The 14,610-nt window shown below is 38.4% G+C and overlaps 1 protein-coding gene across 3 annotated transcripts in view; it reads right to left on the bottom strand.

Moving 5' to 3' along the window:
• Nucleotides 1–934: 934 nt before the first annotated feature.
• The window catches only part of LOC138173493 (N-acetyllactosaminide beta-1,6-N-acetylglucosaminyl-transferase-like), a 164,304-nt gene continuing 150,628 nt past the window's right edge, over nucleotides 935–14,610 (bottom strand). For all 3 annotated transcript variants that reach the window (XM_069103500.1, XM_069103502.1, XM_069103501.1), the window contains 2 exons: nucleotides 10,590–10,682; nucleotides 935–3,268 (listed from right to left, as the gene is read on the bottom strand). In XM_069103500.1, the coding sequence (XP_068959601.1) occupies nucleotides 3,078–3,268; nucleotides 10,590–10,682 (284 nt within the window). In that variant the 3' untranslated portion in view covers nucleotides 935–3,077. The remainder of the gene's footprint in view (nucleotides 3,269–10,589; nucleotides 10,683–14,610) is intronic.

Here is a 14,610-nt window from a genome sequence, read left to right on the forward strand (position 1 = left end):
TTTATTAGCATTTATTGATTTCTGAGATGTAAATGCTTACAATGAAAATTTAAAATTGGGTGGTATGAACTCCAATGGTTAAGGTTTGAAAAGCACTTCACAAATATCATCTCATTTTATTGTCACAACAACTTTGGGAGACAGATGCTATATAATCCCTCTTTCACATATGAGGAAATGGAGGCTCAGGTTAAGTGACTTGCCCAGGGTCCCATAGCTAGTAAGTGGCTGAGACTAGATTTGAACTCAGGTCTTTTGGATTTGACGTCCATTGTCCTCTACCTACTTTGCCACTTAACTGCCTAAGTTCTATGAGCTCATCAATGTGTTTAATTCCCTCCAATGATGGAGACTGAAACCCATCATTCCACCCTTTCTCCCCATCCTATCCTTTATGTCCACCCTTAAAGCCACCATGAGGTCCAATCAATGTGCTGGAAACTGTCTTCATGTTCTCTTGACATTGCATGAATTCTAATGAACCATATAGGCTTTCCCATGGTTATCCCTTGTTCTTGCCATATGATTGGTCCATCCCTTTTTCCAATAAATTGTTTAGTTGATGACATCTTTTAGACCAGAGGTGTCAAAGAGTGGCACCTTTGCATCCTGAACTGGATTAAAATCTAATTGGGAAATATTTAACAAAATATATATACAATAAAACAGGAACTGTGGTTTTCTAAATCATTATGCAACCCTCAGGGACACTTACATATGGTCTAGTGACACACCTCTTTCTATATGAATTTGACACCACTGTTTTGCTTTGAATTATTACCAGCAAATTGAAGAAGGTTCTCATTTCCTTTCAACTCCTTTCTTTAAATCAAAGAATTTTTATGTGAGAACTGCCTTTTTATAATGACCTTTCTCAAAGGATTTTAGTCAACCAGTGAATTAACAACACCAGCAACTTCTACACATTGTCATATAAAGATGGATAGCAATATATTAATTTATTTCAATGAAAACATACACAAGTCATTCAAAACAAAGACATTATCAGTAGTTTTAGGGCATGCCAAGCAGGCCAGTGATCATCTATCAGCTTGAGGCTCCCCTCCAACCCATTCCCCCCAAAAAGTGTGTAGGAGAGCCATAGCTGAAGTGTAAACATCTATTCCTGAAAGATTTCTCCTGGCAAAATCCAGTGTATAAAACAGTCTTTTGCTTCCAGCTCATTCATTCAGATCTTCAGAATCTATTTTCTGACATCACTGGTTACAGCTTGGTTGGTCTTCCCTCTCTGATTGGTCACAGTTAATTCTTTAACAGGAAAAATCATACATTTCCCTTTGGCAAAGTTGGTCCCCTTAAATGTAATGCAAGTATAACTTTGAACAAGCACAAATTACAGAAGAAAAAATACCATTTTCTTATCTAAATATATACTATTGATTCTCTAGTAAGAATTTTAATTTTTAAAAAAAGTAGCAATCCAAAGTACTCATGGGATGCCAACATAGATTTTTTCAGTCAAATATTATTAAAGAGGCTGGCTTTTGTCATAGTGGAAACACATTCTCCTGATCACAGTAAAATGGCCTAAGATGACACAGCAGAATACAAAATTATTGACTCTTCCTCTAAACAAACAATTGTGGCTTCTACTCTCCTTCTGAGTAGGTTCCAGCTTCAGAAATGAATTTTAACAGGACGAACCAGTTACCGAAGAACCTGTAACATTTTCTCTCAAGGTGGTCAGCTGATTTCCTTTCCATTCACCTTGGTCTCAGAGTTGGTCCCCTAACCTGAAGCCTCCATGGTCTGACAGCAATTCTGGAAAACTCAGGTGTAGGTATCTGAAACCCTGATTGCATCACACTAAAAGAACGAGGTTCTACAATTCTCTAGAATCCCTACAACTCCTAGTACTGAGGTAACTGCCTTGCTTGATTTTCAGGGTCTTCTTCCTGTGAATGAATGCCAAGAGTGACTGGGAAAATGGAAACAAAATCTGTACTGTTTCATATTTCTATCGCTGACACCACCTGACAAAGCTATATTATACTGGCTCAAGGTAAAGCTCTGCTGTACAGAGTACAATCTGCTCTCTGGGACGCTCTTATTAAGAAGGCATGGAAGGAATCAAAGAAAGGTGTAGTGATTAGCTCTGATACCACAGAGAGTTCAAGCAGCACTTAAGAATTCATTCGTTTTCAAATCCCACAGATATAAAAGTGCATTGTCTTCCCCATACACACAGAGAAGAAATCCATGATTTAGTAAAGTTGAGATTTCTTCATTTCACAGCTGCTCTCCAGCATTTAAATACACAGGCTGGATCACAACTCCTTGCTCAGTGGGTAAATGTAAAAGAGCCAAGGACACAGAAGACCTAGAATTTGTAATGGATGAAGCACAATTTCACACTTTTTTTTTTCAGTGAAGCAGACATCATTCAGTGTTTCAAGCCTTGCTCTATCCTTTGCTGAAGATATTATAAAATATACATAATCCATAGACTATAGAAAACCAAAGACACCAGTAATGAAGAAGGAATGTCTGCCCTCAATTCCATCAGCCTGGGTTTGGGGAAAAGAGAGCCAGATATTTAGTTATTGTTAAGTGTGTATATGCTAGAAAGAACATGGAATTTGTCTATATCTCACTGTGGCACTTTTATAAATCAGAAATAATTACTTCTTGGGGGTGAACTCATTATGCTTTGTTATAGACACAGGAATCAGAGCATTAGGCTTTTTAAAAAATATTTCAGCATGCTTTGGATATCTAATGTATAGATATAAAAAGTCTTAGATAAAATCATGGTCCAATCATTGTTCTATAATATATCAATCGTTGAAATTTATAGAATGAAAAAAGTCACAGGTGCTCAAGTCACAGGTACCCAACCAGTTCATGTTCATTACTTGGAAACCAGCTTCTGATTTGGCCAATATTTCATCTTGGGTGGCCAAAATATTTGTCATCATCTTAGAGCTAATTCTTGATAACCATGACTTAATAAAGACCAAGTCTTTAAGGAATAAAGAGCTTTCTTTCCAAACCAAAAGTCATTAATTAAGCTTTCGTTTCTGTTTTGACTCTCTTGAATCCCGAGTCATGGAGGGTCAAAGATACCAGCTTGATTCTACTGGAATTTCACTTTGGTTTAAGGCTCTTTCTCTAAGTCTCAGCTCCAGGCATTCTAAAGTAAGTGGATATGTTTTGAGCTCAAACTTGTTAGCAAACATATTTGGGGAGTCATATAGCCATTTTAAGTCACCATTTCCATAGATACAAATGCCACGTACGTAGTGACCTGTAAATGGAGAGCAAGAAAAAAAGAGTTAAAAAACCAAACACTTGTTTTCAAAGGATGTAGGATGTGCTTTCAATCTATAGAAGCATATTTACTTGCTCCTTGACCACTTTCTCATACAAGAGATGTATGAATGACATTATAATTCATGTCGATGAGGATCTTGCAATCTTAGAGAAGACACATTAAAAATTAAATAATATAATGCAATAAGCCAGGGTAGCAATATGTCTAATAGCATTTGAGTGATGCTTATTATAAGTACCTAAGAGTGTAGAGAGGAAAGAAATCACTATAGAATAATGTGTCCAGTAAAACTGAATAGAAGTGATCTTCTTAAAGGATGGGTAGCATCTGGCTACATGGAAAGGGCACTGGGGAATGACATTACCAAAACCAGAGGGAATAATGTGCATTGAGTTATAGGGCAAAAAAGGCACATTAGGATTTAATATCTGGAAGGAAACTGAAATAATGTCTAACTTAATATGTTATATAAATGTCAGCTACTACTGTTGTTCTTATAGGTCATCTAGTCTAATACCTTTAATTTGCAGGAAAAAAATTTAAGCTCAGAGTGAGTGACTTATCCAAGGTTATTTAACTAGTGCATGTTAGAATTTCTGGAGTATTGTAGTTGTATAGAATAGTACTTGGAAAGGCAAGCTGAATTTAAGTTGTAAAAGACCTTAAGTGCTACACTAAGGAAACTGGAGCCATTGAAGGTTTTTGAGCAAGAGAAGTCTGGGAAAGTGGAATTTTCAGATAATGGGTTTTTCAGAACTCAGAAAAACTGAGAATTTCATTACAATAATCAAGGTTGGAAATAACAAGAGTCAGGTTGGGTATATCAAGAATGGAAAGGGAAGGATAGATTTAAGAACAATTATGAAGGAATAGGCTTGATGACCAATTTAATACCTTGGGGCTAAGGGAGTGCTAAAGGTCAAATAATCATAAGGTTTGATGCCCAGGGAAATGGTAGCAGATAAATGGTTAATTCGAGAAGGAAGGTTATTTTGGAAAGATAATGAGTTTGATTTTAGACTTTTGAGTTTGAGGTCTAACAGAGGTAGAGTTTGGGAGAGAAAGGGCTAGATAAATGGAATTGGGAGTTATATAGACTTAAGTCAGAGTTAACGGAATACATTCTCCAAAGGGTAGCATATAAAGAGAAAAGGACATAGACCAAAAGTTGCCCTGGAGATTACTCACAATTAGGATGAAAAATGAGGAATTAGCAAAAGGGACAGAGAATGCACAGCTAGAGAGCAAGCAACAGAGGAGAAAACCTCCATGACGGAATGATCAGGGGTGACAAATGCTATAGAGAGGTTAAGGAAAATGAATATCGAGAAAAAGATATTCAATTTGGGCAATTGAGAAGTAAATGGGAATGCATATTCATTACAGTAAGGGGGACTGAAGTTAGATTTGAGAGAAAAGAGTTAGCTGTGAAAAAAAAGGAAGTAGTAAAAACATGTTTTAGGAGTTTGGTGGTAAATGGGAAGGAAAAAAAGATGGCAGCTTGAAGAACAGTAGAGTAATAATTAAGTTGTTTTAGAGGGGCTAAAGAGAGGGATACTTGAGCAGATTTGAAGGCAGAGGGGAGGGGGCTTTCAGTGGGGAGAAACTAGAGGCTAGAAGAGAAGAGTGGAGATTCCAGAGTGGAGGAGGAGAGATATGGTTGGTACAACGGATCCTTGCTAGCCTTAGGAAGGAAGAAGAGTATATCATCTGTAAAACCAGAGAGGGGTGAAAGTTTCCCCAAGCTAGTGCATGTTCCACTAAGTGATATTCCTGAAACACCAGTCGGAGTCACTGACCTACTCATGCTTACAGGATTAAATAGAAATTCTCTTGTTTTTTTTTTTTTTTTGCTTTTGCTTTTTTTTTAGAGAGGGTGTAATGCTAAGCAAAGGAAACTTCCCAAGGTTCAAAATACCAGCATAGGTGCTCTCCATTTTATTCAGTGAAAAATTAAGAACAGAGAAAATCAAAATATAGCATAATTCAAAATACAGCATTCACCAAGTATAATTCAATAATCTTCAAGTACTACTCCACCCCTGGACATTATAATTCATTTAGTCAATCCCAAAGACCTTCTTCTAATTACTACTCCACCCGTAGGCTGCACATTCATTTAGTCAACCACAAAGCCCCTCTTCTCAAATGGAGATTAGTTTCCAATCATAAGTAAAGTATATTCATTTGGTCAATCACAGAGCACAAAAAAGTCAAAAGTTCACCACCCTTGGATCACAATTGAATCCAAGAGTTCCCAGAATTGAATCCAAGAATCCCAGAGTTACAACAAGCTTAAGCACAGTATTTAATACCCAAAGAGAGGTCTTTTCTTCATCTTGACAGGAGGCAAGTTCTCAGCAATCTTTGTTCCTGGGGAGACAAAGCTTAGCAAGGCCATAAGATACATTGCCAGTGTCTTTGTTAATTCATTCTCTGTCTGCAGAACAGTCCTAGGACCCCTGAAAACATTAGCAAAACCCTCTTCCAGGATTTCTGTAAACATACAACAAGAAAATCCTTCTTCAGGGCTTCTGGGATTCACAAGCTCTGGGTTTTAACACAATCAATCCGAAAACCAAGCCAATACCAAGGGGATTTTTAAATTACATTACTATTACAGGGGGGAAGGCAGGATAATTGGGGTTAAGTGACTTTCCCAAGGTCACACAGCTAGTAAGTGTTAAGTGTCTGAAGCCAGATTTGTACTCAGGTTCTCCTGACTCCAGGGTCAGTGCTCTAGTCACTGCGCCATGTAGCCACCCCTCTTGTTTTTCTTTTAAAGCCCAATCATAACTTTGCTCCAACCTAGCCTCATTGGACATCACACTACTTCCTGCAGTTGAGGCAAACTGGCCTTTTCTGTGTTTTGCACACCAGATGCTCTGTGTCCTGCTTTGTGGCTCTGCACCAGCAGTTGTCCCTCAGGTCTTGAAGGCAGTGACTTCTCAAACCTCTTGCTTCAGAGAATCCCCTCTTCTTCCTTTAAGACACAGCTCAAAGCATGATCTACCACCTGAAGCCTTTCCTGGTCTCTTCAACTGCTAGAGTCCTCCCTCCTAAACTACCCTGTACATAACTACTTTTTATTTTGTCATTTGTCCTGGAGTCAGGAGGACCTGAGTTCAAATTCGGCCTCACACACTTAACACAAAAAAACTAGCCATGTGACCTTGGGCAAGTAACTTGACCCCAACTGCCCTCCAAAAAAAAAGAAAAGCAAAAAACAAATACTTAGCATGATGCCTGACACATAGTAAGTGCTATATAAGAGACAGCTATGATTATTCTTTTTTTTTGGGGGGGGGTTAAATAACTTGCTCAAGGTTACACAGCCAGGTGTTTCTGGTTGGGTGCTAAGTGTCTGAGCCCAGGATTTGATCTCCAGGTCATCCCAACTCTGGGGCCAGTGCTCTTACTCGCTGTGCTACCTGGCCGCCCCAATGGTTTTCTTATTAATTGTACAGTATCCCTAGCACCCAGCACCATACTGTCATTTTTCTGTTGCATCCAACACTTCATGACCCCTTTTGGGGGTATTCTTGGCAAAGATATGGGGGTGGTTTTGTCATTTCCTTTTCTGGCTTATTTTTTACAGAAGGTAGGTATATAACAAATACTTGGTGAATGACTGCCTGGAGACATACACTGAGGAAACAAGAAAAAGTTTGTAAAAGAGCTAGTGAGTAGCTATGAGATCTCATTTGAAGGTAATAACCCAGTTCTGAAGGGTTTGTAGATTTTTATCCGGAAACATGCTGTGGTCAGGAAGCTGGCTTAGCCAAAAGTCAAGGGCAGGGTAGTTTGGGGGTTGATAAGAGCAACAATAAAGAGGCCGACCACTGTGCTCCAGGCTAAGCAGAGAATCAAATAGATTTAAAAGTGAGGTAATAGACTTCACGAATCTAGAAGAATTGAATTGTAGCACAGGCTATGCTCTGGGTTATGGGAGATGAGATTTTAGTCTGTGAACAAGGGGGTCTGAGATTTTAAAGAGCAATCCTGACTGGCCATGGTAGCAAATGACCAGTGGAGTAGTGGTTGGTAGAGTGGAAGGAGGTGAGGAAGTATGAGCACAGAGTGTGAACAATCATCAATGCAGAAGATAAATTTCTTAAGAAGATGCCATAGAAAAGATATGGTGGGGGTAGCTAGGTGACGCAGTGAATAGAGCACCGGCTTTGGAGTCAGGAGGACCTGAGTTCAAATCCAGCCTCAGACATTTAACACTTACTAGCCATGTGACCGTGGGCAGGTCACTTAACCTCAACTGCCCCTCCAAAAAAGAAAAAAAAATAAGGAAAGAAAATATATGGTGGGTGGTAACAAAAAAGACCAGGAGGAAGTGTTATCACCTAATGGAACAGACTTGTAAGTGAAGAGAAATGGTGACAGCTTAATGCACTGGTATCAATGCTAGGGGCAGCTAGGTGGCATGGTGGATAGAATGCCAATCCTGGAATCAAGAAGATTCATCTTTGGGAGTTCAAATCTAGTGTCAGACACTTATTAGCTCTGTAACCCTGGGCAAGACACTTAAGTCTCTTTACCTCAGCTTCCTCATCTGTAAAATGAGCTAGAAAAGGAAATGGCAAACCACTCCAGTATCTCTGCCAAGAAAATCCCAAAAGGGGTCATGAAGAGTAAGACACAACTGAGGGGTGGCCAGGTAGCACAGCGAGTAAGAGCACCGGTCCCAGAGTCGGGATAACCTGGGATCGAATCCGGGCTCAGACACTTAGCACCCACCCAGAAACACCTGGCCATGTAACCTTGAGCAAATGACTTAACCCCAATTGCTTTAAAAAAAAAAAGACACAACTGAAATGACTGAACAGCAACAAACAGCGCTAGGAAGCAAGGAGCAGTCCAGTGTTTTTTGTTTTCTCTTTGAGCTTAGGGATGAAAGAGAAGACAAACTTCTATGGCAGGGAGTAGAGAGTTACTCTGTGTCTGCTGGGGACAGTCAGTTCTTGTGATGTGATAAAAAGGCTGAGGATCAAGGTGTGGTTTCCCACAATCTAGTAGAGTTCCTCAGGGTTCAATGGAAGTGGCAGTTAGGGGGCTGCCTAGCAGGTGAGACTAAATGTTGATATGGATGATTTGGAAAAAGAGTGTGGTGGAGAGGAGAGAGAAGAAAAAGTAGAGGACAGGGCAGGATGGGGTGAGGTGAAAGAACTAGCAGATATGAATAAAAAGAATAAGGAAACCAAATTGGGAGGCAAAATAGAGATCAGCTTTTTATTTGACAAAATTAAAGAGTAAATGTGGAGGACATTAGAAAGAAAACACACACATACACACACAGTCTAAGATTACTATTTTGAACAGACAGCAATGATGCACCCTCTTTGTTTAGTTGGTTATGTAATGGCTCCTTCTTCATTGTTCCTAATTTCCAAACTTCCCCTCTCAAAACGCCATAAACAAAGCTAGTTCCAAGGAGCCCTATGTGCCACAGGCATCATGTCCGGTGCCAAGAGGCTCACACAGGCATCTTTCAAAGCACATATTCTATTCTAAAGGTCCATAAAGGAAGTGACTGAAGGGAGGGGAGTTCCTGTCACTGGGGGAACAAAGAAAAGTCATTAATAAGCATGGAAAAGGGTTTTTTGATTGGCTAGATCAAGGAGTGTAATGGAAAAGAAAGGAACTGGATCTCTTATTTTGTCCTCCACCTATGCCCAACCCCAACAGCTACCTACAACCTACAGAAGACAAGAGAGGAAGGAAAAAAACAAATGAGCAAATTAATCATCTATCTTAGAAGCAAGTGACTGATTAATTGTAGTCATCTGTAGGTATACACATCCAAGAAGAATGTTACCTGAAGCAGTATTTTCCTGGCATCTCTCCAGGACTTCAAGGCCTTTAGAGATTGTCTTTTCAAACTATGAACTAGAGTGGTTGGTCCAAAGGCGCTGTCTGGTAACTCAGTTCTTCTTCTTTTTTTTTTTTTTGCTTTTTGGAGGGCAATTGGGGTTAAGTGACTTGCCCAAAGTCACACGGCTGGTAAGTGTGTCAAGTGTCTGAGGCTGGATTTGAACTCAGGTCCTCCTGACTCCAGGGCCGGTGCTCTATTTCACTATGCCAACCCCAACTCAGTTCTTCTAATACCTACACTCTAGTGTTATATACTACAAAGCCCATCTAAGATGCAAATATATCAAAAGATGCACTTTGCTCATATACAAAATGTTTCTATTATAATCAATTATATTGGTTCTAGTATAATTATATATTTTATTACACATATTATAAATCAAATAAATCTAATTATATAAATATAAAATGTTATAATATGTATGTATAGTATATTCTGCATTACACATTAGACACTATCTGCATATTATATTATAAAATGTCTCTATTATAATCAAGCAATCAAGGAATGCATTTATTGAGTGCCAATAGCATCAAGCAATGTGCCAGGTTCTAGGGTCTCAATGACAAAAGTGATACAGTACCTGCCCTTAATGAGTCACTCTCTAGTGGAGAATAAGTATATACTAAATAGATACAAGGGCCTTTTAGGGATGAGACACTAGGAATCAGAGACAGCTTTGTGTAGAGAGTGGTGTTGGAGATGAGTTTTCCAGAAAAAATGAAGACTCTTAAGAGGCAGATGAAGAGACACACTAGTTCTAAGCATGAGGCAGAGAGATAGGAGATGTAATAATGTCACATATGAAGAAGATTAATTTTGCTGGACCACAGAGTGTGTGAAGGGAGTAATGTGTAGTAAGCTTGGAAAAGTAGGGTAGTGCCAGGTTGAGAAGGGTTTTAATGCCAAATAGACAAGCTTATATTTGAACCTCTGAAGTAATAATAGCTACTGTAGTTTACTGAGTAGGAGAATCAGATCTGTGTCTTATGAAAATCACTTTGGCAGCTAGCTATGTGGAAGATGGAATGGAGACTGGAGAGATTTGAGGCAGAAAAACAATTAAGGAGACTATTGAAGTAATCTAAGATGAAAGGTGACAAGGGCCTGAATTAAAGTGATAGCCTTTGTAGAAAGGGTTGAATGAAAGGGGTGTTGAGGAGGTAGAAATGATAAGATCTGAATTAAACATATATGTGGGGTGAATGAGGAATGTGAGGGTGAGGTTAATGAGATAGAGAACCTGGGTAACTGGAAGGATGCTGGTGAAGAAGAAATCCTCAGAAGAAATAAGAAAGTTTAGGAGAGACATGGGTTTGAGGATGGGATAATGAGTTCCATTGTAAACATCCTGAGTTTGACACATCCAATGAGAAAATGCAGTAAAGATGAAACAAAGAAGGACATTACCATGACAGCCTCCATGTTCACTTTCCATGTCGTGCCACTTTATAGCTCTGAGGTTTCCTTCCCATGATGCATTTGGCATGGATCCAGGAACACCTATAATGTGGATAAAGGAGAAAAATCATAAATAAGAGACATAGAAAAAAAAGATAGTTGAAGATTAGCATCAGGCTACAGAAAAAAATGGAACCTGCTTCTTTACATTCATCATTAACCGGAACATTAATGTTTCACTGATGACCAGAAGAAAGTTTAAGAAATAAACTATGGTGTAAGGTTCTATACTTATCTGTGAAATTAGGGATGATACTTGGAATATTTAGGTTAAAGGGATATGAGGAAGAAAATGTTTTTCAAACCTTAAAACACTGTGAAATTTTATTATTTTAAAGATATAGATCCTGCCTTCAAGGTGTTTACCACTTGGAAGATAAAATACATGCACAAAAAGAAAAATGATACAAGGCAGAATGTGGTAAGGGAAAAGAAGAGGTACAGATACTGCTATGAGGAATTTGAAGAGGGTATAACAACCCTGAAGCACAGAGGTTAAATATCATGACTAGAATATGAAGCTAATAACACTTTTTTTAAAAAAAAGCAATTGGGGTTAAGTAACTTGCTCAAGGTTACATGGCCAGTTATTTCTGGGTGTGGTGGTAAGTATCTGAGCCCAGATTTGATCCCAGATCATCCTGATTCTGGGGCCGGTGCTCTTACTCACTGAGCCACCTGGCCACCCCTAAGCTAATAATACTTTGAGGGAGGATTTGAACCCACATCTTGTAAGACTCAAAACCTAGCACTCCATTCACTCTGTCACTGCTTCTATGGTGCTGTTATTCATGTGTGTGTGTGTGTGTGTGTGTGTGTGAGAGAGAGAGAGAGAGAGAGAGAGAGAGAGAGATCAAAGAAAAAGTTACCAAACAAATATGTAATTGCTCAGCAGGAAATGCATTCTAAAATAATTCTGAGAGTAGTACATCCTGACCTATATTATAAAGCAGCAGTCAACAAAACCATCTGATTTTAATTTACACACACACACACACACACACACACACAAATGTAATCAGAAACAATGGAACATAACAACCCAGTGTTTTAAACCTGAAAATTAAAATTACTTAGGAATAATTTCTCTATTTGATAAAAAAAAAACTGCTAGAAAAACTGGTAAGCAATCTAGCAGAAATTAGGCTTAACTAAACATATTCCACAATATAATTAAAGCTATTCTCCAATAGGTAAGTGATTTAAGAATATAAATAAACAGTTCTCAAAAGAACTGCAAGCTATTAAACAGGAAAGAATGCTCCAAATTACTAATAATGAGAGAAATGTGAATCAAAACAACCTTGAGGTTCCCTCACAACCTGCAAACTGGAAAAGATGACAAAAGATAGGAATAGTCAACGTTGGAGGAGTTGTGGCAAAGAGAATAGGAATGCTAGTGTAATGTTGGTAGAGCTACAAACCAGTACCAGCTTTGGAGGCCAGTTTGAAAAAAAAAAATTAAAATGTCTATGCCCTCTGACCCAGAGACTTATATACTAGACTTATACCCCAAGGAGGCCATTTATAAGAAGAAAGTCTTTATAATCCCCAAAATATTCATAATAATACTTTTTGTGAGAGCAAAGAACTGAAAACAATAGTAGGTGGCCATTGAGTGGGGAATGGCTGAATAGATTGTAGTACATGAATATAATGGAATATTACTGTTCTGTAACAAATGACAGACATGATTAATACAGAAGCACAGACAATTCTATATGAACTGAAGGAGAATAAAGTAAGCAAAGCCAAGAAAACAATATACACAGCTATAACAATGTAAATGTGAAGAACCATATGCACACACATCAAAACTGAATGATACAAAATTAATACTCCCAACCCAGTCTTTTGCAGAGGTGAGAGATAGAAGATGCATAAATGTGGTACATTGCACCTATTTCAGACTTTTTCATTGTATTGGTCAACTAATACTGATTTTTCCCCTTCTTTACTTTTAAAAACATACTATTTTCTGAGAACACTTGCCAAAACAAACCCATGAATTATATAAACAAAATTACAAAAAAACTTGTTATACAAATGAAGTCAGATTTAAATAACTGGAGAAATACTAATTGTTCATGGGTAGACAGGGTTAATAATAAAAATGACAATTTTGCCTAAACCAAAACTTTTTTTCTGATTTAGAAAAAATAATAACAAATGTTATTTGGAAGAACAAAAAGTCAATAATATCCAAGGAACAAATATAAAAAAAATGTAAAGGAAGATGAATCTTCCTGATACTAGGCCTGGCTCTCTATCCACTGTGATACTAATCACATCAATTTTGTTTTTACCTCATATAAATTTTGTACCTACTTATATGTGTACATGTAAATTCTCCAGGTAGGAAGTAGGTTCCATGAGGTCAGAGACTATTCCTTTTTGTCTTTTATTCCTAATACCTACATTGCTTAATAAATTGTTTATATACATTTGGGGCCATGTCTTATGGCTTAATATTGCTTAATAAATGCTTAACTGACTGATCAAAGACCAAGAGGTCATTGGAGAGACATTACTTTATGAAACTGACCCTTTCCAACAAACTTTCCTTACTAACTGTTCATGTAACAGACTATTTACCTCTCCGGTCCCACTGATTCTAGGGACCCATTGTAATACAACAAAGAGAGACTGCTTACAAAGAAAATAACATTGATGTTTTGCACAGGACACCACATCTACATATGGCAGCTAAGTGGCACAATGGATAGAGTGCCGGACTTGGAAGACTCATCTTTGTGAGTTCAAATCTGGCCTCAAACACTTACTAGCTGTGACACTGGACAAGTCACTTAAACCTGTTTGCCTCAGTTTCTCAACTGTAAAATGAGTTGGAAGAGAAAATGGCAAACTCCTTTAGTATCTTTGCCAAGAAAACCACAAAGAAGGTCATGAAAGAGTCAGACACAACTAAAACAACTGAACAACAGCAAAGCCAGAAACTTCCTTCACAGGACTCTGATGAGGAAGGCATTTTGAAATCCTTAAATTTTTTTCAAAATGGGAGCTATTACTGTGATGGTCAAAGAGGAAGTCAGTTGAAGCAATCCTTCAAGGAAGCTGTGCTTCTTGGAGATGGTGCGAACTCAGCCTGTTGCAGTGGAGAGAAACCCAGGTGCTTGAGAAAGACACCAGAGATAAAACAAGCATTTAGCAAGTATTCCCATATACACACACTATGGGAGATGATAAAAAAGGAAATAGTCTCTTCTCTTGAAGAGTTGCATACATTCTGTTGGATGTGTGCAGTGAACCTGCATGAATGTGTCTGTGTGTGTATGTGTCATGATTAACTTAGGCTTAATAAGTTAATACCAAGCCACCTGGAGGAAAGAGGGAAGTATAATAACAGGGGACTTGAAAAGGCTTCATGGCGGATTATAATTAGGTGCAACCTAAGATGAACCTTGAAAGGAGTGTCAAAGAAATAATCCAGCATACACCTCATCAGCAAGGTGACTGATGGAAGGAAGAAGCCTTCCAAGATGGAGACAAAATGACAGGTTGTCTCAATAGAGTGAAAACATGGAGCTCTCTGATCTGCACCAGAGGAAACTCGGGGATTAAGAGAATACAGAAACAGATTTAGACCTTAGAAGCCATCAGATCTGATCTCATCCTTTTATAAATGAGAAAACTGAGGCAAAGGGAGGTAAAAGTGATTTGTCAAGGTTGAACACAGCTAGTAAGTATGTGAAGCAGAATTTGAATACAAGTCTTTCTGGCTTCCAAATTCAGGATTCGAGCCATCTAAGTTCCATTTAGACTACTATCCCTGCTGATGGGAATACAAAATAAAGATATGGCCCCAAATGTATCTAAGTAAACTCAAGCCCCGTCACAGACCAAATGAAGTAATGGGCAATAAAATGTCAGCTAATCAGAAGTTGCTCCTTTAGCATCTCTGGATATGAGCTTGCCAGACAAGGCTGTACTTTTGAAAGACCTAGCTAGG

This window comes from Petaurus breviceps, unplaced genomic scaffold (assembly GCF_028583685.1).
Source record: "Petaurus breviceps papuanus isolate PSGF00001 unplaced genomic scaffold, PetGlider_PUasm1.0 582, whole genome shotgun sequence".
NCBI classification, from domain to species: domain Eukaryota; kingdom Metazoa; phylum Chordata; class Mammalia; order Diprotodontia; family Petauridae; genus Petaurus; species Petaurus breviceps.